The 26,713-nt window shown below is 39.2% G+C and overlaps 1 protein-coding gene across 3 annotated transcripts in view; it reads left to right on the top strand.

Moving 5' to 3' along the window:
* The window catches only part of glra2 (glycine receptor, alpha 2), a 232,714-nt gene that overhangs the window by 201,559 nt on the left and 4,442 nt on the right, over nt 1-26,713 (top strand). For all 3 annotated transcript variants that reach the window (XM_039743593.1, XM_039743594.1, XM_039743595.1), the window contains one exon: nt 12,809-12,958. In XM_039743593.1, the coding sequence (XP_039599527.1) occupies nt 12,809-12,958 (150 nt within the window). The remainder of the gene's footprint in view (nt 1-12,808; nt 12,959-26,713) is intronic.

The raw sequence follows: 26,713 nt of genomic DNA, 5'->3' as shown, positions 1-26,713 counted from the left end.
TAAAACTGTTCATGATTTTTAAAGAATTATGCCTTTATTTAACAAAAAATCCACACCCATATGGAAACACCAGAAGGCTACAATATGGCGCTTGTATAATTTGATCCTTATTACCTGATTTTACTGATGGTCTACAATTTGTATTTGTTCGAGATTAGTTGTTTGCTAATGGCGCTAACTACTGCATATGGCTACTTTACAATAAATTCTTTTTCGTTTCTCAGCGCTTTGTTTCACACAACATTTGCAAGTAATTCATTGTGAATGTCCATCTATCTATGTTAATAAAACATAAATGTAATTTGTTTATTATGAGTCTATGCATACTAAACATTCACATAATACATTTCTGATAGAAACAGGTCAAAATACAGAACTCATCATTATATGATATACACATTTTTAAACATTTATTAAACTAACAATTTTTCTTTAGTCCATGTTATTTTTTATTTCCATTTCTTTCATTTTAATGTTACTTTTTCATGCACCTTTTAAGTTTGGATTGATTGTTTCATTTTAGTGTCAGTTTAGAGATTACCGCAATTTAATTGTGTCTTGTTTTGGCAGAAAAATTACTACCAGTATGACCACTGCCATTGTGTCACCTTTTAATCTCTGTTTGTCGTTAAGATGTAAGGATTTATAACATTGGCTTGTTCTTCACTGATCATACTCAGCATTCCTGGAGTCGGTCTAGTATCATTTCTCTGGGACTGTCCTCCTAGAACTTCCTCTACTGTCTCCACATGTACTGCACCCCTAGCCCCCCAGTCCATCAGGGAACAGGTCACAGCTTTAAGGACCTCCACTTGTCAGATTAAGGTACTTTTAACTAATTACCTGATAATGCCCATTCCTTTTTGTTATTTTTATATCTCTAAACTTAATGCTTCTGGGAATTCTTTTCCTAAATTTGATTTTTCACTCTCTGGCAAACTCCTTCTTCTTGTACTTGCATGAAGACAAGTGAGTATCAGTGCCCAAGTTTACAGTTCCTGCAATGCCAGGACCTTATAAGACTCTGGCCGGTTATGACTGGGCATCTAAATACAACAGTTGCACAATTTCATCATAATACCACACGATTCTGGACATTTCTGGATGTTTGTCAGCCAAGAACAGTATTTGTTTCAAATTAAATTGAAATGCCAAAAGAATGAAGAAAAAACAGAACAGTCTGCTTTTTCTAGACATATAAGGCTACAGACAAGTACAAGGTGGTCAAAATGCTGTTTCAGTATGATGAACAGTAGACCAAAACCTGCTTTTACAAATGTAACTGTGCTTGTTACACAATAAATCTATAGTACTAGGTTGTTGTACCGTGTTAACCATTATGAATGTAGAGAAAAGCCAAGCAAAATGACACCTTTAATTGGCTAACTTAAAAGATTACAATATGCAAGCTTTCGAGGCAACTCAGGCCCCTTCTTCAGGCAAGATGTAATACAGAAACTGAAGTTTCCTGTGTTTATATCCACACACTAGGACAAGAAACCATTACCATTACCCTGCTTTTGAGGTCCGTGTGTCCCGTTCGAGCAGATTTGTAAAGCTATATTTTGATAAAGTCCATGTGTTGTCTTGCAAAAATTTTGCTGAATACTGTAATGAGAAAATCCGATGTATGTTAACATTATTTTTATAAAATTTGTGTCCAAGTTTATACAGTCCACACACACCGGTAACAGCGTTTGACGTAGCTGGCCCCACATGGGGTTGGTCAGCCCTAGGCCCCGCACACCCCTAAGGCCGCCTCTGCCTAACAGAATTCAATTTGAAAACAAGCCTGTGGATGCTGTGGTGCAATTATGAAACAGTATTGCAATTTGCTGTACTTGTCCTAGGACGCAGTTCACTAAATTAAGCATTTGTGCGAAACTGTCAAACTGCAGTCAAAGCCCACTTTCATGTGGTGATGATTAAGCAGACGGGGAATAATTCTACGAAAGTGCATTCAGTCTGCCATGTTATACCAGAATACCAGACTACTAGACTCCTTGCTATTGATGAACGACATTTTCACCTTGCCTTTGAGTTTCATTTCAGTCATGTCACAGTATCATTCAATACACAACGCAAGGCCACATTTTCTATAAGAAGTATTTTGTATCAAAAAATTCTATGCAACTAAATTTTGTCTCATGCCTAATGATGCATACATTATAATGTTCTCCTCAGTTTGTCAAATCAGACACCTCAGGGATTTCATGCTGCCCCGCTAGATACTAAAGATCATCAATACATCCACCATCAAAAGTATTCTGACAGAAAATATCACTGCCTGGTTGGGGAACAGCATGGGACAGAGAGTAGTGCGATCAGCTGAAAACCTCAAAGATTGTACACTCACTAACCTCCAGGACATGACACTAAGCAACGACAAACCAGGGCAAGAAAAACTATCTGTGACACCAGCCATCCCAACAATGGCCTCTGTTCTGTGTTGCAGCCAGGGAAACACTACTGCTGCCTAAAGTCCGATTCAGAGAGACTAAGGGGCTTCTATCCAACAGTTCATCGGCATGTTAAATGAGAAAAGGGTCTAGAAGTACATGATGCCCTATTGTTGACTCTCTTACATTAAGTTATCTAAGTTAAGTAACCTATTTAGTGTCACAGGAGGCTGGGGGACAGACCCAGCTGGGACGCCTGGAAGGACCGGGAGGTGGCATATACGTCCCCCGGGCCACAAGGGGGGCAACCGCCCTGGATGTTGATGAGACCACGGGAAAGGAGCAAGGAGGCTCAAACCCATTGAGGTCCATGGCCACCGCCAGGGGGCACCCCGAGCCTCATGGAGCCCGGGAAACATTTACTTCCACCACATCTGGGAAGATGGAGGAAGATCCTTCCAGGGACGCCCAGAGTGCTTCCGGGTGCAAGGGCAGCACTTCCACCACATCAGGAAACGCTTCCAAAAGAGTGTCATCAGTCACCTGGAGCACATCCGGGTGGGAATAAAAGGGGCCACCTCCCTACAATCAGGGAGCTAGAGTCTGGAGTGTGAGCCAGATGAAGCTCCTGTGAAGAGAGGAAAGGTGGCCCACGGACAGGGAGAGAAAGGCCTGTGTTGGGAGTGATTGGTGCTGGGAGCACTGTGTGCTGTGCGGGACTGTGTTTCAGCAGTAAAGGAGTGTTTTTTTATAAAGAAGCGGTGTCTGTCTGGTGGTGTTCAGACCCGGGTCTCACATTATTTATTTTCATTATTATTATTTCATATTTATAGTTCTATTGGTGAGATTAGTATTGTTATTGTCATTTGCATTTGTCTCAAGGCACAGTCAAAGGAGCAACTAAGCATTTCATTGCATGTACATATAATTTGTATGTAACAAAAAAAATTGATTTGATTTTCTACATTGTAGCTTCTAAAAGTAATTGAAAAGCAGGAACGAAAAGTAAGTAAATGGGCTACAATTTGCAGTCATCAATGCGTTGACCAGGTAAGACCATCGATAATATTTGTAGTGTATTCAGAATCAAAAACAGCCTTTTGTAACATTAATATAATTCAGACTTTGAAAAAATAATGATTATATAAACATACATATGATTTTTATATTTGAAAAATAAAGACTATATAATATAATATAGGTGAAAATCCGCGAAGTAGAAACCATATGTTTGTACGGTTATTTTTATATATTTTAAGCCCTTATAAACTCTCCCACACTGTTTATAAATATTTCCTGCACAATTATACAGCATAAACCCTTTGTATTCTCTTAGATATTAGGTAAGATTCATTGAAATTATGTATGTAAACACACTGTTTATATACAATAAAACCTAAATATTATTTTAAAGATATCGAGTGTCTCCGATATCACATATGTTACAGCCATTACGATAGACAGACCACCAGCAATAAATACGTACAATGCAAGAAAAATAGTATACAGTAAATGTGTGTACAGTGACACTAAACGTACGTACATGTACTAAGTACTGTAAGTCGAAAATTAGTTATGGTTACTCACCTACAATGACACGATGACTTGTCCGATAACAATGAGTTTAATTTTACTGCACAACAAAGGAGAGCGTCACAGCCCTTCTAAAGGAGTCACTTCAGGCGATTGTGTAGCACTGCCGTTGTTCTTCTTCTGGCAGTCTTCAATCCACATCCCTAAAGCAGATTCCATCCAGACTACTGCCTTATTACATCCACTTACAACTCGTTTTGCACCCTGGTTAAAAGGACACTGCGGCCGTAGATCTTATATTCCTTTCCTACTTTTTAAATAAAAAGAATCGTAGCCTCATTGATGCCGTAATAGCGTCCAACAGCAGTGTAGCTTTTACCTTCCTTAAACAAATCCAAAACGTTTACCTTTTCGGCAATCGTTAACATCTTCCATTGGCGCTTGGGCACAGCCCCTGAAGCAGTAGCAGGAGCAGATCGTTTTGGAGCCATAATGAAGGGCTTGACTATGCACAAAGATAAACACAAAAGAGCACAACTCTTTACACAGCGAAACACGTTGATGCAGAATGAGCGAGACGAAACTTCCTGGTTAACACTGCATTCAGCACACAGGAACTTAACTGCGTGTTCTGATTGGTTAGCTTCTCAGTCATCTGCCAATAGCGTCCCTTGTATGAAATCAACTGGGTAAACCAACTGAGGAAGCATGTACAGGAAGTAAAAAGACACATTGTCCGCAGAACCCGTGAAGCAGCGAAAAATCTGCGTTATGTATTTAGTTATGCTTACATATACAATCCGCAATAGAGTGAAGCGACGAAAGTCGAAGCGCGATATAGAGAGGGATTACTGTATATATATGTATATATATATATATATATATATATATATATATATATATATATAAATAAAATATACCGTATTTACGCGTGTACCATGCGCACATTTTTTCCCAAAAATTAGCATTAGAAATTCAGGTGTGCGTCATACACATGAAATGGTGCGAGTCATACACGAGGAATATGGTAGGGGTAGGTTTGTTTTTGAACCAGTTTGGCATCGTCATTCAGCATGGATAGTAGCAAGCGTTTACACTCCTTCATGGCGGGAGAGAAACTAAAAGTGATTTTGGAAGCAGAAAAGATAGGAAATCGGGCAGCAGGTCGCAGTATGGTATTCCAGAGTCATGTGTTCGAGATTGTCGATGGAAGAAAGAAAAACTTTCGTCAAGCAACATAAACAGACGGGCATTTCACAGAAAACATGCCCAGTTCCCACAAGTTTCATGAAGTTGCACTCGCTGATTACATTCAAGACAGGTGTCAGCTTGGATATGCAGTGTCCACGGAAATGATTCAGATGAAAGCTCGTGATATAGCGAAAGAACGTGGAATACCCATCACTCAGTTCAAAGCAAGCCGGGGATGGGTTACGCGCTTCATGAGAAGGAATGGCTTATCAATAAGACGCCGCACGACCATTCCGCAGTGTCTACCAGATGCATATGAAGAAAAGTTACTAGCTTTCCAAAAATACGTTATTCAGTTGAGGCAGCAGAAAATGTATTTAATGAGTGAAATTGGTAATGCTGATCAAACAGCAGTTTATTTTGAGAACCCCTCAAACACTACTGTTAATGCAGTCAGAGACAAGAGTGTCCCGGTACACACGGGAGGCAGAGAGAAGCAGCGGTGTACTGTGATGTTGACGATTCTTGCGGATGGAAAGAAACTACTGCCGTACGAGGTGTGGCAGAAAAGTAATGAGACTGATTTTTTATTTACCAAAGTTTTTATTTTTTTCAAACATCAATGTTATCCCCTTCAAAGTAGTTCCCTTGGGCAGCTACACACCAATGGAGACATTGTTCCCACTGTTGGTAGCAGCACTGTAAGTCTTTAACCGGTATGGTCTTTAGCATGTCCGTTACACACTTTTGGATGTTTTCTAAAGTCCCGAAATGACGTCCTTTGAGGACATTTTTCAGTTTAGGAAAAAGGAAAAAGTCACACGGACTGAAGTCAGGTGAATAAGGGGCCTGGGGAACCACAGGAATGCCTTTTGAGGTCAAAAATTCTGTTATGGAGAGGGCAGTGTGACATGGGGCGTTGTCATGATGGAGCATCCATTTGTCTGCAGTGTCTGGTCTCACGCGAATGACCCTTTTTCTGAGCCTTTCAAGGACGTCTTTATAAAAAACTTGGTTGACAGTTTGTCCTGGAGGAACAAATTCTTTGTGGACGATTCCCCTTTTGTCAAAAAAACAAATCAGCATTGATTTGATCTTCGATTTGCTCATTCGAGCTTTCTTTGGTCGAGGAGAGTTTGCAGTGTGCCACTCCTGACTTTGCCTCTTGGTCTCAGGATCGTATTCAAAAATTTATGATTCATCACCTGTGATCACACGAGTAAAGAAATCTTGCTCATTAGCGATTCTGTCAAGAAGATCAAGACACTTGTTTTTTCGATTGTCCTTCTGCTCAATTGTGAGGTTTTTCGGCACCATTTTGGCACAGACCTTTCGCATGTGCAAATGTTCAGTCAAAATTTGATGAAGGGTAAATCTGTCCAAATTTAATTGTTCACTCAACATTCTTAATGTTAAACGACGGTCTGATCTCACAAGAGTGTTCACACGTTCGATGTTTTCATTGGTTTTCGAAGTTGAAGGCCTCCCTGAACGGTGTTCATCTTCAACGTGTTTTCTGCCTTCCAAAAATGATTTGTGCCAGGATAAAGAATGTTCCCCATAGGCCTGTTTTAACTTTTCAAACGTCACACTTACCGATTCTCCAAGCTTGACACAAAATTTAATGGCACAACGTTGCTCCAAATTCCGCTGTTCCATTTTGCGTGACGCACAACCAAAACACAACTTCGCTAATAGCAGTCACAAAAATCACGTAGTTAACGGAAGGAGTTGAAACTCGCACTGAGCTATGGGAGGGTACTGATACACGTGCTCTATCAAGGACAACAGCGCAGCGTTGCCAGATCGCTTGCAGTGTTGCCAGTCTCATTACTTTTCTGCCACACCTCGTATGTAACATTTAAAAGGAAGACCTTACCGAAAAATGAGAAGTTTCCTCCTGGGATCATTGTCAGATCTCAACAAAAGGGTTGGATGGACAATGATCTCGTAATCGATTGGTTGAAATGTGTGTGGCAACGTCGGCCAGGCAGTCTGCAGAAAATGCCAAACATGTTGGTCATAGACAGCTTTCATGGCCATTTAACTGAAAGTGTTAAAGAAAGACTAAAAGATGGGAAAACAGATCAAGTGATAATTCCTGGAGGCATGACTTCGCTCCTCCAACCTCTAGATGTCTGCATCAATCGGCCGTTTAAGGCTCATGTATCAAGAATGTACACCGAATGGGCTGCAACAGCAGTACACGACACAACTTCAACTGGCAAAATGAAAGCCCCAACATTGGCGCAGATGTGTGCCTGGATCATCGCTGCTTGGAAGCTTATTCCAGAGGATTTGGTTGTGAAAGGTTTCAAAAAGTGCAGCATATCCAACAGCATCGATGGAAGCGAAGATGACACCTTATGGGGAAGAGAAGACGACACCTTATGGGGAAGCGATGACATCAGTAACGGTGGCGAATCCGAATCCAGCAGCGAATCGGAAGATGATGATTAAACTGGAATAGTCTGGTGAGCACAATAATTTTCCACTTGCCGTTACAGTTTTTTACCGATTGTCTCTATACGGTTCTTTCTTTTCTCATTTCACAGGGCTATTTGTCATTTCCACCTTTCGCAGCATGGTGTGACAAACACTGAACACTCTGCAGTAGGGGTACTGCTTACAGTTAGTACTCCAATACAATATACTGTATCATGTGCAGAAAGAATTAAACGAGACATAATTATTCTCCATTACAGTTATTCATGTCGGTGTCTTACTCCAACTTCACTCGCTTCCTATACAATCACAACGCGTGTTGTACACGGGGGAAAATATTTTTTGGCGATTTTCTTAGTAAAAATTAGGGTGCGTGTCTTACACGAGGGCGCGTGGTACACGAGTAAATACGGTATAGGATTTGTATAGTTAAAAAAGCACATAAAAAAACACAAAGCATATGGTGTAGTATGGTGTGTAGCATCAACCTTCTACCAAGATGTAGAGTTTCTGTATTAAATATTCCATTTAAGGTCAAAAAAAATGACAAAACATTTTGATTATAATAGTTAGTACATTAAATTGGCAAGTCTATGTTAGTCAACCAATATGAAATTTATTGTGACTTGGCCATTACTTTGAGCAAAAGTAATTAGTGGAAATTTTATTGAAGTAGCTGGAATTGGGTGTGAAACAGTAGTGAGGTGGTTAGCTCTGCTTTGTTGGTCCACATCTTGAGGGACGGAGATTCAATATCTGGTCTAGTCACTATGTGAGTGGAGTTTTCACATTCTTGTCACACGAGTGTAGAGTTGTCCTTAGATACTCCACATCATCCAGTGCCCACTGTTGGCTGGGTGGTCCTGTGGCCTCGGAACCCCTGCAGATTTTTTTTCCAGCTCTCTGGAATTTTTTTGTTTGTTTGTTTTTTCTGTCCTCCTGGCCATCAGACCTTACTTTATTCTTTGTTACTTAGTATTGCCTAATCTTATTTTCATATTTTTATTTTTCTCTTTATTCATCTTGTAAAGCACTTTGAGTTACATAATTTGTATGAAAATGTGCTATATAAATAAATGTTGTTGTTGTTAAAATGTGGCCTTAAAGAAATGCTCCATCCAAAAACTATATATTTTGTCTGTGTAACTTACACTTACACTTACCCAATGTAGCTTATATTGATAGTTGTGAAAAGATATCTAATTTTTTTTCCAGTAACTGGAGCATTTGAGAAAAAGGTCGCAGCTGAAACTAGATCATGTAAGAGAACAATGTTCGTAAGCACATCAGCAAATGTCCAATTGAATGGTCCACAAAGTAAAATAATTCATGTTTTGGAAAGTCCAAACCTCGGCCTCTGATGCGATGTTGGGGTGGGACGGTCAGAAAGTTGTACATGAACAAATACCCTCAAATATCAGTGACCTAATTGGTCAGGTCAGGTCTGGTAAGGTTAGGTTAGATAGACTTTATTATCCCAGAGAGAAATTTGTTTGTAACAGGAAAGTACAGAAAGGTAAGGAGTTGTTACAATGATACAAGAAAACAAGCCAAGACACAAAAACTGACAACCAGTGTTAGTATAAGTACATATATTCAAGATTAATACAAAGATATATAATTACATTCAACAGTACATAAAATCATAATTCAGAGTTTAGCATTTAGCAGCATCCCTATGAGTAACAGAATCCAAAATGACTAATGCTCTGGGAATAAAGGAGTTCTTAAATCATTTGCTGTTTACCCTTGGGAACCCAAATCTGAGGCTTGATGGCAACAACTGAAATTTAGAGAAAAGAAGATTGCGTCTGCCTGACAGAACTGAGTTGGCCTACTTTCTAACCTTTTTGTAGCACAGCTCATTGACAGGGGTCTGCTGCAAAGCAATAATTTTACTGCTAATTTTGAAAGTGTTGTTATGCTGGTTTAATTTCTTAATGCTGCCAAAGCAACATATAAAAGGAAATGTAACAACAGAGAAGAAATGATATAAAAAAGTGTCATAATTGTTTTGTTCACTTTACTTTAAAATGATTTTTGTTAGAAAGAATGTGTACCCCTTCTTATGAATTTGTTCTGTGTTGAGATCAATGATTGTCCCTGCTCCACCATGTCCTCACTCTTCTCTTTAATTATTTTTGAGGCAGTGGGAGGAGTAGAACATCTAAAATTTACAGCCATGTCTTTGGTCTTGGAGATATTTAGCTGTAAAAAGGAACAATCACCCCAACAAACAAACTCATTAACCACAGGTCCATGGCTGTTCTCCTTCTCTTGTACATGATGCACAATGACGGAATCATCAGCAGGTTTAAGGATATGGCCACCATTATTTGAACTCCTGAAGTCATCTGTGCATAAGATAAATAGAAGATTAGAAACAGAGCAACCCTGAGGTGTTCCAGTGGATAGGTTAGGACTATCACAAAAAAAACAGCCATTAACACTCACTCTTTGGGTTCTGATAGTTAAGATGTCCAGAATCCACCAAACATAAGTCAGTTTGCCAACTAAAATGTGTGTTTGGATTGTACTACAAGCTGAACAAAAATCTAGAAACAGGAATCTTGTGGGGCGTTGTTGGTCCATCCAAGTGCTTATACAGTAAATTCAAAAGTGGCATCCTCCACCCTCTACTTTGCATTGCATGCAAACTGCTAAGGGTTCAGAAAGACCTGAGTTTTAAGAAGTTGTCTCTTAATTATCTTCTCAAAGGATTTCATAATATGATAAGTTAAGGCCACTGATCTGATGTCACAGTTTCCTGTTTCCAGAGTCTGGACACCTGCTGGAACACTGGACAGAGCAGCTCTGCACAGGAATGAAGCAGACATCTACTCATTGTGTCTGGGCCAGAGCTTCTTTTGATTCTGGCCAAAGAGGGCTGACTACCAGCTCAAGTTCTGAGTCTGGTCTTATGATAAATAATCTCCAAAGTGAAATCCTGATTGTCATCCTGAAAGTCATATCAAAATGATTACTTCAACTTATTGCTATTAAAGTTAACAGTAAAACCTCCAGCATCTTTACATAAAGTTTCTTTTCACACATGGCTTTTATAGGTGGGATTATTTTTTTGTTGAGTAAATATTGACAAAGTGAAATCTGTTATGTAAAACTTACCAATTGATGTCTGATTTTATTTAAATGTTGATAATGATTTTTGGTTATGTCCTGACATGAAAGACCATAAAATTGAAAGCAGGTGTACTTGGTTTTTCACACAATTGTACTTTTTAGTCTTCTGGGGTCTCATGTATAACATCATGTGTAGAATTCACACAAAAACATGATGTACGGACAAAAACAGAAATATGCATACGCACAAAAAAATTCAGATGAATAAATCCCAATCAATATGACGTTTAATCCACATGCACGCACCTGCAACCTCACCCTGACTCCTCCCAGATTTTCACATATTTGAACAGGCAAATAAATATAAATAGCCCCTTCCATTCAGTGTTTTGTTAAAAGACAATGGTAAAACCACATATAAAAAAGAAGAACTTCAAAAAAGTAAATGGTCAGAGTAGATGTGAAAAGGCAAATGTCTGAGTGTCATATGGAAGTGTATTAAGACCACAGAGAAGAAAAAAAAATAGGGACCAGTGAAGAAAAAAAAGGTCTATGTTGAGATTAAAGTCAAAATGTCAACTTTAATCTCGAAATTTCCACTTTAATCTTGTACTTTATTTTGTCATTAAAGTAGAACATCATAAACTTCATTTTAAAATCGATGTTTAATTTACTAGAATTTCTCAAACCCCATCGTAACTGAAGTAGGACATTAAAACCTTCCTATTCTAAGTGTCATTAATCACTACGTGCTTCTTGAACAGGCTTTCTCTTATGCCGACAGGAGCGGGCAGGCAGTGATCGCCACACCGAATACATTACAATCTTGATATTACAGCTCTCTGAACATTTTGTAATACTAAGATGTGTACTTGATATAATTTTTCATATTAAACATGAGGGTGCACGGTGGCATAGTGGTTGTGATGAGCTGGCACACAATCCAGAGATTGTTCCTGCCTTGTGCACGATGCTTGTTGGGACCCTGGATGAAATCATTTATTGCAGCTGTACTGTGCCTGCCAAATGTACAGATCCCCAATTCCTGTCCTTCCGTTTTCTTTCTCGATGTAACCAATCACCGCACAATAAACGTCTAATAAATGTAAAACCAACGCTTTTATTGCACATTGAAAAATCTTCATTATACATGTTTAATTATTCCATCCATCCATCCATTCAGGGTCGCAACAAGCAAAGAGCGCAAAGCAGGAACAATCCCTGGATGGGGCCCCAGCTCAGTGCTGCCACATCGCCCCAACATGTTAAATTATTAACAGTATGCATTATTTAAATAAAGTTTATTAATTTAAAATGTATTTTTATTATTATTATTTGTAAAATGTAACTTACATACTTTAATGTATTTCATCATAAAAATGATATCAAGTATACACCCTAGTATTCTAACAGCACACAGCTCCAACAGGATAGCTTTTGAAAATCTAAATCGACTTAGAAGCCATTCGTCATCATCTGGAAATACGTGCTCTCTTTGAATTCCGTTATTGTCATTGTACGGTACAATGGATTCAATATGCAACTCCTCCATAAACGTATTTTTCGATAAAATGATTAAAAAAAAAATAATAAAATAAAAAAATGAAAAATATATAATATGAAAACATAAGTACAATATACATGTACATAAAGTGGCTCAGGTTGTGCAGTGCGTTTACAGCTTTTGGGATGAAACCCTTTCTGAGTCTCAGGGTCCGTGCAGGAAAGGCTCTAAAGTATTTGCCCGATGGGAGAGGTTCAAAGAGACTGCGGCATGTGTGAGTGGAATCCATGCAGATGCTGATGAGGCAGCGTGTGCTATAGATGTAATTTATACATGAGACATCCAGGTGTTGCAAAGGGCCGATGTTCTATCCAGGGAGAGTTCCTGCTTTGCACCTCATGTTGTCGTTAGATTTTACGTAACAAAAAAGGAAGTTAGAAGATGCATACATGTAGATTTTGAATGTAGATTTTGTTTTCTTTCATAAAAGAAGAATATTGTAACAAGAAACAAGGCTAAATTATTGATAATGGTTAAGAGTGACAAAAGATACATTTTCTCACTTTCTTTCAAAATAAATATCTTACTTACAGTAACCAATCAATATGGATGCGACTTAAACAGAATAAAATTCAATGCTCTCATTTGTTGACAGGTTTCCTACGTGAAGGCCATAGATATCTGGATGGCAGTCTGTCTTCTTTTTGTGTTCGCTGCATTGCTCGAATATGCAGGTGTAAATTTCGTCTCAAGGCAACACAAAGAGTTTCTCCGCCTACGAAGAAGACAAAGAAGGCAAAATAAGGTATGCTTTTATCCATTTTTTCTCATTTCCATAACACAATTAAACACTTATTTAAAGAAACACGTTTTTAGTATCACCTTTGCAACTGTCTTATGAATTAATGAAATAATATGAAAAAAATCGCAATGTATTTTGAACAATTTACCATTGTTTTCCGTAGACATAGAGTTTTATTTTTTACTTTCAGCTGTAGCCGTCTTTTTTTTTTTTTGCCTGTTCTCAACACTAACTAGAACACATGTTTTTTATCGTTTTGCTGTTTTCATTCTTTCTGCTGCTCTCTGTTCTGCCAATATTGGAGTAGGCGTTGATTATTGGAAATGAAAGCATTGACTCAGTGCGCCGCATGAACGGTTTGCAGAGCACAGACTCATCGACCTATGGGACTTTGAATCAAATCTACAACGCAAGCTTGAGGGTAAAGCACCAGAATACACAGAGGCAGTTTCTGTGTGCATCTTGATGTCATACTGCTGCATACTGCTGGTTATGACATTAGAGAGATCTGTGTTCATTCTTGTGGATAAATGTCGCACAAACTGTAATGCACCCCCTTTCCCAGTATTCAAGTTGTATACTAAATATTTTTTATTAAATTAAACTTCTTATTTGTTATCTTCTGGCCATAATGTTCCATTGTTCATGTATTTTTTGATTGCCTAACCTACCCTTTACCTCTAGATCCCCACCCTTATAACCAAATTACATTTTTGTTGTATTATTTTCACATAGAAAAAATATTAGCTTATATTTGAAAACTGCATAGAGCAGACCAGTATTCAACTAAAATTGAATAATGTATTTATGTGTTTGGAGTTACTTAAGATATTTTGTTTTCTCCTGAGATCTTTTAAAGTGGTAAAAGTTTTACTTCTCTTAACGTTTTCTTTCCTTAACTCGTCAGCTTTTGGTCGTCTTCTTTTGATCACATGCATGTGGAAAATTATTATGTGGTACATTCAGTATGAAGATTCCCATCATAGCATCCAAAAATCCACTGGAACTTTCTATTTGTTACCAAATAATGAGACAGCATCACATGAATTAAACATACAAAGACTGCTCCTTTAGTTGAGTCCTCACCTGATAGTTTTACCTAATAACATAAACTGCAGGGCAATTTTTAATGACAAACTTCATATATGTCCAAAATGCATAGGTGATTTTACACCTATTGCATTCCCAATATTGTACATATAAATATATATCATTATACAAAGCAAAGTTATATTATTGTGTTGTTTTTCTAGTTCTCATTTAACATTTTTAGTCTTACATTAAAAATAGCTGGCAATTATGTTAATTAACTTTTGTGACCAAATCTTTATTGACGTTTCAAAAAGGACAATATCTTTGAGGAACCAAAAAACGAATATTATATGTAATAAAATAACATATCCTGTGCCACCCCCATAAAAAAACACTCCAACATTGTGCATTTTGGAATTTTACATAGAGACCAAAGAGAAGCCAGAATTTTCAGACAAGTGAAGAGGTGTTATACACCATTTCCATCACTGAAATAATGATTAAAGTAGGAACCAAAAGCCCTGTTGATCTTCACTGCTGAGAGTTCCAAAGGAGTCAAATTGAACAAGAAAGCTTTTCAGACAAAGAGAGAAATGGCATTGTAAAAATTGCAGTGAGAAGCAAGGCCAATTTTTGCTGTGATTGTCCCTAAGAGAAAAGAATTCTGCTTGATAGCGAAAAGATGAAATGAAGAGAGATCTAGTGGAGAAAAGGTATGTGGAAGAACAGGAAAGTTCACAGAGATAATCGATTCAAAAAAATGAGACACACCAGACTATATACTAAACACTAAAGAGCAATTCCAAAATGTGTGCATAAAGGTGCCTGGTGTGTTCAAGGGATATAAATGACAGGGTGAGATATCAATCCCCAGCTATGAATGGTGAACATGTCTGAATTGGGTCAGTTGATTATTTGGTTGTCTTGACACCAAAAAATATTTCACAATTCTGAACTCCATGCAGCAGAAGAAATAGAGGGTAAATTCCATCACCACACTAATTTATTTGGCAATGATCAAGTAGATGCCTTACATAGTATTGAAGTATGAACATCCAACAAACCCAGGGCGGCAATGACATTATCTTCAACATGCAAGGCAGGGTTGTGGGAAATAGGTATATTAGGTAGGTATAGGTATATATAATAGGTAATAAGTATGCCCTGTTGAATATGAACACAGATGCAGATCTACCTTATGCCATATTACTAGCATTAAAGAGCCCATTTTTGAGAATCGAGAACTGAGTTTAATTGAAGTAAAGGGCAAAGGGCTGAGAGAACTTGAGAACACTTTATTTAACTCCAAAGATAACAATGAAGGAGGACCTGGAAGGAGACATTCCATTGCCATCCTGGACAGAGAGTATAAGTCCAATGGTAAAGTCCTAGTGCAGGAAGGGAAACTTCACCCACAGCCTTTCTGTATATCAGTGTAGAATATTTAATAGTAAGTCTCTATTCGATCCATAATACATTAGATAGAATTGACATAAAATTAGAGTGGTACTTAACAAGAAGAGGACTAAGAAGCATACTGCAGCTCATTTAATCTTGTTTGCAGAAGTTTGATATTCACATAGACATGGAAAACAAGAGCTTTCAGAAAAAGTTTTCCATCTTTGATAGATTAGAGGGAATTTCTCAAATTGTGAAAACACTGTCACACACGTGCGAGTTGGAGGCAGTCAAAGAGCCTAAAGGTGAGTGAAATATCACGAGACAGAGGGTCATCACATGATGCTTACCTGAATCTCTTTTCGTCTACAGAAAACCTGACAAAAACTAAGAAGCTCCACTTCCAGGTTCAAAATGGCCGAAACGACATCACTTCCGGTTCGTCATGACGACATCACTTCTGGTCCCACAATCCACTGCTTCCTGCCAACCATTTCATGTCCCATCATTCCCCCTTTTATTTAAACGCTATTTTGCTCACAGTAAAATATTCAATGTACTAAAAAGTCATCTGAATCAGTTCCGTTATTATTGTCTGGACGACCATATATGGGGAGGGCCCACAAACCTTTTTCTGTTTGTAGAAGTCTTTTTTTTGCGCAAGATAATTTATTACAATTGGCGCAGTCGGCAGGATTTGTTTTTTGAAAAATGTCAGAAGAACAGGACCTTAACACCGTGCTGAATACCATTATGGTCGATCTCCAGACCCTAAAGATCCAGATGGGAGAAACACGGACCCAACTGTCGGAAGCCGAGGCTCGTTCTCTCGCTGGTATACGGACGGAGGTGGCTCAGTCACAACTGATTCAGTTGACTACACTGACTGAATCGGATGATATTGAGACTTACCTTTTGATTTTTGAGCGCACCGCAAAGCGGAACGCTTGGCCGAGGTCAGAATGGGCGTACCAACTGGCTCCCTATCTGAAGGGGACGGCGCAGCGGGTCTATTATGGCTTAACTCAGGAGCAGGCTGCCGATTACGATGCTTTCATGCTGGAGGTGTTTAAACGCTACGGTGTGTCAGCAGCAGGCAGGCGAGAGAATGGAGGGAGTAGCAGTTTGACCCCGAAAGGCCATTAAGAACTCAAGGCTTTGAAGCCTGGGGAAAGGTGTGTCGCTGGCTAAGGCCCGATATAAACAACAACAACAACATTTATTTATATAGCACATTTTCATACAAAAAAATGTAGCTCAAAGTGCTTTACATAATGAAGAATAGAAAAATAAGAGACACAGTAAGAAAAGAAAATAAGTCAACATTAATTAACATAGAATAAGAGTAAGGTCCAATGGCCAGGGTGGACAGAAAAAACAAAAAAAAAACTCCAGACGGCCGGAGAAAAAAAATAAAATCTGCAGGGATTCCAGGCCATGAGACCGCCCAGTCCCCTCTGGGCAATCTACCTAACATAAATGAAACAGTCCTCTTTGTATTTATGGTTTTCGCGGAAGGATTTGATGATGATGATGATCACGTGGACTTCTGGCTTTTAGTCCATCAATGCTGGGGCATCATGGTGCTTTGAGTGGGTTGGTGGTGGCGCAGGCCACCACAGAGAAACTGGAAAAGAAACAGAAGAGAGAGTAGGGGTCAGTACGGATTTTAGAGCCACCATGAATAGTTATTATGATGAATTGAACATATAGAGTATCAGGATTAAGATAAAGTGAAGTTATAAAAAGGCCATGTTAAAGTAATGTGTTTTCAGCAGTGTTTTAAAGTGCTCCACTGTATTAGCCTGGCGAATTCCTATTGGCAGGCTATTCCAGATTTTAGGTGCATAGCAGCAGAAGGCCGCCTCACCACTTCTTTTAAGTTTAGCTTTTGGAATTCTAAGGAGACACTCATTTGATGATCTAAGATTATGATTTGGAATATAGGTGTCAGACATTCCGATATATAAGATGGAGCGAGATTATTTAAGGCTTTATAAACTATAAGCAGAATTTTAAAGTCAATTCTGAAAGACACAGGTAACCAGTGTAGTGACATCAAAACAGGAGAAATGTGTTCAGATTTTCTTTTCCTAGTTAGGATTCTAGCAGCTGCATTCTGCACTCGTTGCAAATGATTTATGTCTTTTTTGGGTAGTCCTGAGAGGAGTGCGTTACAGTAATCTAATCGACTGAAAACAAAAGCGTGAATTAATTTCTCAGCATCTTTCAATGATATAAGAGGTCTAACTTTTGCTATGTTTCTTAAGTGAAAAAATGCTGTCCTAGTGGTCTGATGAATATGTGATTTAAAATTCAGGTTACAGTCAACGGTTACCCCTAAGTTTTTTACTTCCGTCTTAACTTCTAATCCTAATGCGTCAAGTTTATTTCTGATAACCTCACTGAATCCATTTTTGCCAATCAATACAATTTCAGTTTTCTTTATTTAACTTGAGAAAATTACTATTCATCCATTCAGAAATACCAGTAAGACATTGTGTTATTGATTCGAGAGAGTCGGTGTCATCAGGTGCTACTGATAAGTACAGCTGTGTGTCATCAGCATAGCTGTGGTAGCTCACATTGTAACTTGAGATAATCTGACCTAACGGGAGCATATAGATTGAGAAAAGAAGCGGACCTAGATTAGAGCCTTGTGGAACACCATATAGAATATCATGCGTCTTTGAGTTATAATTACCACAACTAACAAAGAATTTTCTCCCTGCCAGGTAGGATTCAAACCAATTTAAGACATTTCCAGAGAGGCCCACCCATTGACTAAGGCGATTTCTAAGAATATTGTGATCAATGGTATCAAACGCGGCACTCAGATCGAGGAGGATGAGAACAGATAAATGGCCTCTGTCTGCATTTAATCGCAAGTCATTTACTACTTTAACGAGTGCAGTTTCTGTACTGTGATTTGTTCTAAAACCTGACTGAAATTTATCTAGAATAGCATGTTTACTTAAGTGGTCGTTTAACTGCATAATGACTGCCTTCTCTAGAATTTTACTTAAGAAGGGCAGGTTAGAGATGGGTCTAAAATTTTCAAAAGCAGAGGGGTCAAGATTATTTTTCTTGAGTAGGGGTTTAACTACAGCAGTCTTAAGACAGTCTGGGAAAACCCCCGTATCTAATGACGAGTTTACTATGTCAAGGATATTATCAGTAAGCGCGTCTGATACTTCCTTGAAAAACCTTGTTGGTATTGGGTCAAGGACGCAGGTGGAGGGTTTCAGTTGAGAGATTATACTATGTAATTCAGGTAAATCTATCCTGGTGATAACGGAGTACTGGGGCTTAGGAGGTTCCACAGTGTTGGGGAGATATACTATATTATTTCTAATATCATTAATTTTTTGATTGAAAAAATATAGCAATGTTCTCACAGGTTTCGCTGGAAGTATTATGGGGGCATTCCTTTGTGTTACTTGGGTTTAGCAGACGATCAATTGTAGAAAATAGGACTTTGGGATTACTAGCATTGTTATTTATAATCTGAGAGAAATAGCAGCGCCTCTTAAGACGGACTGTGTTATTGTATTCTGTTATTTTAACCTTCAATATCTCATGATGTATAGTTAGTTTAGTTTTCCTCCATTTACGCTCAGCTCTACAACATGTTCTTTTCAAGTCAGACACTCTTTGGGTCTTCCAAGGTATAACAATACTAGAAGATTTTTTAATTGTCTTTTCAGGTGCAACTATGTCAACAGCAGCTCTTACTTTAGAATTAACACCTCACATAAAATGGCAGAACTCCTAGCGTGCAACACCTTTGTACATGCCCTCCTTGAACATATCGTCCAGCAAGTCGGGTAACATAATTTTGAGGATATGGACTCCTTGATAAAACTAGCGGAGCGTCATTGGGCGGCCTGTAAATCAGGGTGGTCGGAACGGTTCACTCGTCGGACCCAACAGGTACGTGGGGCAGCCCCTGAGTCCACCTGACAACCTCCCGAACCTGCCGTCCATAGAAGGGACAGACCAGCCGGTCTCCTTCGCTGTTTCAAGTGTGGGGAGATCAGACATCTGTCCCCGAACTGCACTTACTAGCCTGTGGATTGTTCATTACCTAAGGGAGAAAGGTATTGTGTCACCGTGACAAACCCTTTGTCTCTTCCATATACAGGTGCAGTTATTATAAATGGCAGGAAGGTAAGAGCAATGTTTAAATCCGGGAGTAACATTTCTATTGTTGCTGCCCATTTCGTTTAACCGCAACAGTGGACTAGAATAAAAACTAGTCTGAAATGTATTTGTGGGGACATCCAGTATTATAAAACAGCCAGATGTGTGGTATCCGTGAACCAGAAACTAACTAGTATGGCCATGGCTGTGTTATTGGATCCCCCTTTTCCGGTCATATTAGGAAGAGATTTGAATAAAATTACCCGCAGTAAAAATGGGACTGTACCTAACAAGAATTTGGGCTTAGTAATGGAGAATACTGCTCCGACTGCCTCCACGCCGTGTCCCACTGTAGCACGGACCCACACGGGTACCCAGTGTGAAGAAATCGATGTCCCATCATCCTCTGCAGGACCTAGTACAGTTGACGTAAAGGACATGGCAGCAGAAGCCCCACCCATTGAGCTTAAAAGAGATCCCATTCAAGATTTAACTGCTCAATTCCTATTAACACCATCCTCCTTTAAAAGACAGCAATGAAATGATGATTCATTGAAATTTGCTAGGAATGCGGTAGTATCAACCGAGGGTTATACAACCCTAGATCCCATGCCACCGCTGCCGTTCTTTGTAATTAAAAATGAGTTATTATATAGAGTGGCTATATAGATAGGCTCTGACAAGACTTTGGAGAGAATAAAACTCCTCTTTTATTGGCCGGGAGTTAATGAGGAGGTCCGGCGATTTTGCACTTCATGTCCTGAATGTCAACTTCACCAGATTCCAAGAAGGACTATATCTCCTCTCGTTCCCCTTCCCCTTATTGACATCTCTTTTGAACGAGTTGAAGTTGATCTCGTAGGATCCCTAGAACCCTCGGTAAAGTGCTTTAAATACATTTTAGTCCTAGTAGATTATGCCACTCATTTTCCTGAAGCTGTTCTTTTGCGCTCAGCTAATACTAAAATTATTGCACGGGAATTGGTAGGGATATTCGCTCGTGTTGGGATCCCCAAGGAGGTTTTAACAGACCAAGGGACTCCCTTCACTTCGGAAACATTCAGGGAAGTCACCAAATTACTCAGGATAAAACATCTGAAAACGTCGGTCTACCATCCACAAACTGATGGGCTGGTAGAACGTTTTAATCAAACATTATAACAGATGTTACACAAGATAGTTAATGAGGATGGAAGAAACTGGGATCAGTTACTTCCTCTCGTTTTGTTTGCCTACCGGGAAGTTCCTCAGACCTCTACGGGGTTTTCCCCTTTTGAATTGCTGTATGGAAAACAACTCAGAGAGCTTTTGGATATGCTAAAAGAAGGATGGGAAGAGGAGGTCCTCCCTACTTCAAATATTTTTGAATATATCGCTCAGTTACGTGATAGATTAGAGAAGATTCAACCTATTCTAAAAGAGAATTTGAAAAAGGCACAAGCAGCCCGGTCACGTTATTATAATAGGAACACCACCATTCGGGAATTTGTCCCGGGTGATCGTGTTATGGTATTATTCCCAACATCCCACTAAAAATTGTTAGCACATTGGCAGGACCCTTATAAAATTAAAGAAAAGAAGGGACTCATTGACTATTTAGTTAAACAACCTAATCGTCGACTGAGTAAACGAGTTTATCATATTAACTTGCTGAAACTATGGAAAGAAAAGGAACATGATCCCTCCTCCGGACAGCCTAGTTCACTTTTTATGTCCTGTGCCCATATAACTTTTGGTCCCAATCTGACACCCGAACAAACACAAAATCTTGAAACAGCTATCTTGTCTGTACCTAAAGTCGTGGATGAAATACCTAGACAAACTAACTTGATTGTACATGATATCATTACTGACCCTGGAGTGATTGTCAGAGAGAGACCCTATAGGCTCCCGGAGGCAAAGAAAGAGGAAGTAGAGTTAGAAATCAGACGAATGCTGGAATTAGGGGTTATTGAAGAAAGCTATAGCCCTTGGTCTAGTCCAATTGTCTTGGTTTCTAAACCCGAGAGGTCATGTAGGTTCTATAATGGCTTTTGTTGACTTAATCAGGACTCTAAATGTGATGTGTATCCCAAGCCGTGAGTAGATAATTTACTCGATTGACTGGGGGCCGCTCACCTAACTACCCTTGACAAGACAAAAGGGTATTGGCAAATTCCCTTAAAAGATTCTGCTGGATTCTGGTGGAAAAGCAGCAGGCCCTGACGGCTACCCTGCAGAGTTGTACAAGAAATTCTCCGCTCAGTTAGCTCCCCTCCTATTAGCAACATTTACAGAAGCCAGAGATAACCAATCTCTTCCACAAACCTTTCGCCAAGCATTAATCACTGTTTTTCCAAAACAAAATAAGGACTTATTACAATGTGCATCATACAGACCAATTTCACTTCTGAATAACGACGTTAAAATACTCTCTAAAATCATAGCTAGAAGGATGGAGAAAGTGCTCCCCTCAGTAATATCACAAGACCAAACTGGATTTATTAGGGGCCGACACTTATCTTCAAATCTTCGACGCCTGTTTAATGTAATATACTCACCAACTAAATCAAACACCCCAGAAATATTATTATCATTGGATGCAGAAAAAGCATTTGACATGATTGAATGGAAATACCTTTTTACTATTTTGGAGAAGTTTGGGTTTGGCCCGAACATTTGTGCATGGATTAAATTACTGTATACTAACCCAGAAGCTTCAGTTTGCATCAATAACATTTGCTCAGACTACTTTAAACTAGAACGTGGCACTAGACAAGGATGCCCTTTGTCACCACTGCTGTTTGCAATTGCCATTGAACCACTGGCAATACATTGTCGAAATACTGATCAGATAAAGGGGATTAGCAGAGAAGGACTGGAACAGAAAATCTCATTATATGCAGATGACATGGTACTGTATATATCGGACCCAGAAAATTCTGTGCCTGCAGTCTTAGCAGCACTCACAGAATTTCAAAAGCTCTCTGGTCTCAGAATTAATCTGAATAAAAGTGTACTCTTTCCGTGAATTCTCAAGCATATAATATTAGATTAGACACCCTACCTTTTATCATTGCAGAACAGTTTAAATACCTAGGGGTCACAAGTAAACATAAAGCTCTTATCAACAAAATTTCGTCGTCTGCATGGAAAAAATTAAACAAGACTTGCATAGATGGTCAACCCTTCATCTCACACTAGCTGGAAGAATTAACACTGTTAAGATGAATATTCTTCCTAAGCTCCTTTTTATTTCAAAACATACCAATATACATTAATAAATCATTCTTTAAGCAATTAGATTCAACAATAACCTCATTTATTTGGAATTCTAAACATCCACGCATCAAAAGAGCGACCCTACAAAGACAAAAGGCAGAAGGCGGCATGGCTCTACCTAACTTCCAGTTTTATTACTGGGCGCAAATATACAGTCGATAAGAACCTGGACACAAATAGAAGAACATACACAGGCATGGACCGCAATAGAAGTAAAATCCTGCAGTACTTCTTTGTATTCCTTGCTCTGTGCTCCAATAAACACACGCTATCGGCAATACACTAATAACCCAATTGTGCTCCACTCACTTAGAATCTGGAACCAATGTAGAAAGCATTTTAAGACGGAGAAGCTTCTTTCTGTGGCACCCTGCAAGAGAACCACCTCTTTCAACCTCACAAACATATGCAGTTTTAATATCTGGAAAAATTTGGAATTAACTTGCTTAGAGATCTTTATATAGACAACGCCTTTGCATCCTATGAACAATTACATTCCAAATTTAACATTCCAGCTACAAATTTCTTTCACTATCTTCAAATCAGGAACTTTGTTAAACAGAACCTTCCAGATTTTCCTCATCTTGCACCCTCATCCACGCTGGAAAAATATTGCTCAATTTCAAGGATTAGACTCCATCTCTACAATATATAAAATCATTTTACAATCCCTTCCTTTCAAAGATCCAAGAGGACACTGGGAAAATGACCTCTCAATTAATATATCAGAAAAGGAGTGGAAAGTAGCAATGCAGAGAATTCACTCAAGCTCCATATGCACAAAGCATACAATTATACAAGTCAAAATTATATATCGAGCACATCTATCTCGACTAAAACTCTCCAAAATGTTTCCAGGACATGATCCAACCTGCTAACGTTGCAGCCAAGCCCCAGCCTCACTGGGTCACATGTTCTGGGCCTGCACCAAATTAACATTATTCTGGACAAAATTTTTTAATTACCTCTCAGACAGCCTTGGACTCACAATCCCTCCTAACCCATTAACAGCTGTGTTTGGGGTTCTTCCAGAGGGCTTAAAGTGGAGAAAGACAAACAAATTGTGATTGCATTTACTACACTGTTGGCACGCAGACTTATTCTGATAAACTGGAAGAACCCAAACTCTCCTCTTTTAAGTCAGTGGGAAACTGATGTGTTATATTATTTAAAATTGGAAAAATCAAATACTCAGTTAGAGGATCTGTACAGACTTTTTTCAAAACATGGCAGGATCTAATCAGTAATATTTTAAAATAAGTTTATAAAGCACAGAGAATTTATTAATTTAGGTATTTTTACAAGCCTTAAATTTTACACCGTTTGGCTTGCTCTCTCTCTCAGGGGTGGGGATCGATCTGTTCTTAACATAATTTTTTTTTTGTAAAAACTTGATTGCTATGTATTGATTGTAATAAAATCAATAAATAAATAAAAAAAAAAAAAAAAAGATTCTGCTAAAGAAAAAAACGCTTTTAGTGCACCCAGTGGACATTGGCAATACAGGGTTCTTCCTTTTGGTTTGCACAGGGTGCCAGCTACTTTCCAACATCTGGTAGACACACTGCTACGGCTCCACAATTCATATTGTGCCACCTACCTGGATGATGTCGTCATTTATTCCGGCACATGGAAGGATCATGTATGACAAGTTCAGCCAGTACTCTCCACGCTAGCGTCAGCCGGGCTTCGTATTAATCAGAAGAAATGTTTCTTTGGATTAAGAGAAGCCAAATATTTAGGTTACCTACTTGTATTGTTAAACCACAATGTCTTAAAATTGATGCCATCATGAATTGGCCCCGTCCGATAAATAAGCGGCAAGTACAAGCATTTTTGGGATTGGCCGGTTACTATCGCATTTCTCGGAAATCGCTATGCCCTTATCTAATTTAACAAAGAAACAGGCACCTTTAAAAGTGGTGTGGGATGAATCGGTCGATAAAGCATTCAGTGACTTAAAATTGGCCCTTACGTCAGCACCTATATTGAAATCTCCTGACTTTTCTGTTCCTTTTATTCTACAGACCGACGCATCAGCCACAGGATTGGGTGCTGAGCCAATGTGTCGACGGTGCTGAACACCCCATTATGTATCTGAGCCGGAAACTGCTGGAGCGGGAGACTAAGTATGCTGTGGTGGAGCGGGAAGCCTTGGCAATTAAGTGGGCTATCACGTCTTTAAGGTACTACCTATTGGGGCGTGAATTTACTCTGGTGATGGACCATGCCACTTTGCAGTGGATGTTTCTTCATCCGGAGTCGAATCTTTGCCTCACTAGGTGGTTTTTGGATCTTCAAACTTATCGTTTGAGTGTTACTTATCGCAGAGGTTCCTTGCAGGCCAACGCAGATGCTCTCTCCTGTATCCACGACATCTCGGTGCAGGTCGCCCGAACGGATAGGTCTGGGCTGGGGGGGGGTCATGTCACACACGTACGAGTTGGAGGCGGTCAGAGAGCCTAAAGGTGAGTGAAATATCAAGAGACAGAGGGTCATCACATGGTGCTTACCTGAATCTCTTTTCGCCTACAGAAAACCTGACGAAAACTAAGAAGCTCCACTTCCGGGGTCAAAATGGCCGAAACGATGTCACTTCCGGTTCATCATGACAACATCACTTCCAGTCCCACAATCCACTGCTTCCTGCCAACCATTTCCTTTCCCATCATTCCCTCTGTTATTTAAATGCCATTTTGTTCACAGTAAAACATCCATCCATTTTCCAACCCGCTGAATCCGAACACAGGGTCACAGGGGTCTGCTGGAGCCAATCCCAGCCAACATAGGGCAGGAACCACACAAACACATACTAGGGCCAATTTAGAATCACCAAACCACCATCTGGCATGTCTTTGGACTGTGGGAGGAAACCGGAGCGCCCGGAGGAAACCAACACAGACATGGGGAGAACATGCAAACTCCACACAGGGAGGACCTGGGAAGCGAACCCAGGTCTTCTAACTGCGAGGCAGCACCGCTACCACTGTGCCACCGTGCCACCCAGTAAAACATTCAAGTTATCTGAATCAGTTTCATTATTATTGTCTGGACATCAATATATGGGGACTATCCCCAAACCCAAGTCTTTTTTTTGAGCAAGATCATTTATTGCAACATATACATACTCTCATAATCACACTTTCAATTTAAATATCACCCAGAATATTAATGAAAAAACACCTTTTTACTTTTGCATAATTTGTTGATTATTTGTTTCATTGGTATGATGTGTGAGTCATTTTGTGCCATGTGTAAAGCTACTATTTTGTCAACATGTGACCATCACCACTATTGTCACCTTTCATATGTTAAAGGCCTTGATATTGCATGAAACAGTCAGCCTTTTCTTGAAGGATGATTTGATTCACAGATAGGTAGATGGGTTTCCTTTGAGGACACTATTTTGTCACTGTCCAGAGACACTGTGCTCAAAAAGGTTGAATGACCTGGCATGAATGGTTCCCATCCAATAGCACCTGCCATGTGCCTAATGCTTCTTAATTAGGCTATGACCCCTTGTAACAATAAATTGTTTGGGCATAAGTATTTGAAATTGGTTTGCAGAGCAGGGCTGCATTCTCCATATGAGTCCATGGGCACTATAACATAACCTCTCACCAGTTACACAGTCCCTATGTGACCAGTCACTTGTTTATTAAAAGCTCTTTGGCAGTTTGAGTGTTGGGGAGGTAAGTGGAGGATCAGACATTTGGATAGAACAGAGTAGAACTGGCAAATGAGCAAGACAAGGGGCAGCCTGGATCTAGTTAGTATTCTCCTGGATGCATTTCTGGTATTACTGAGTATGTTACAAGGAATAATAAAATAAATATATTGATAGAATTGTTTTTATCCTGTTTAGAATTTGGCAGCATTATTAACAAGAGTGGAATTAAAATCCAAGGAGTCAGTTTTAATGTA

This window comes from Polypterus senegalus, chromosome 2, assembly GCF_016835505.1.
Source record: "Polypterus senegalus isolate Bchr_013 chromosome 2, ASM1683550v1, whole genome shotgun sequence".
NCBI classification, from domain to species: domain Eukaryota; kingdom Metazoa; phylum Chordata; class Cladistia; order Polypteriformes; family Polypteridae; genus Polypterus; species Polypterus senegalus.
The sequence above is the reverse complement of the archived record's forward strand: the minus strand, read 5'-3'. Positions and strand labels throughout refer to the sequence as shown.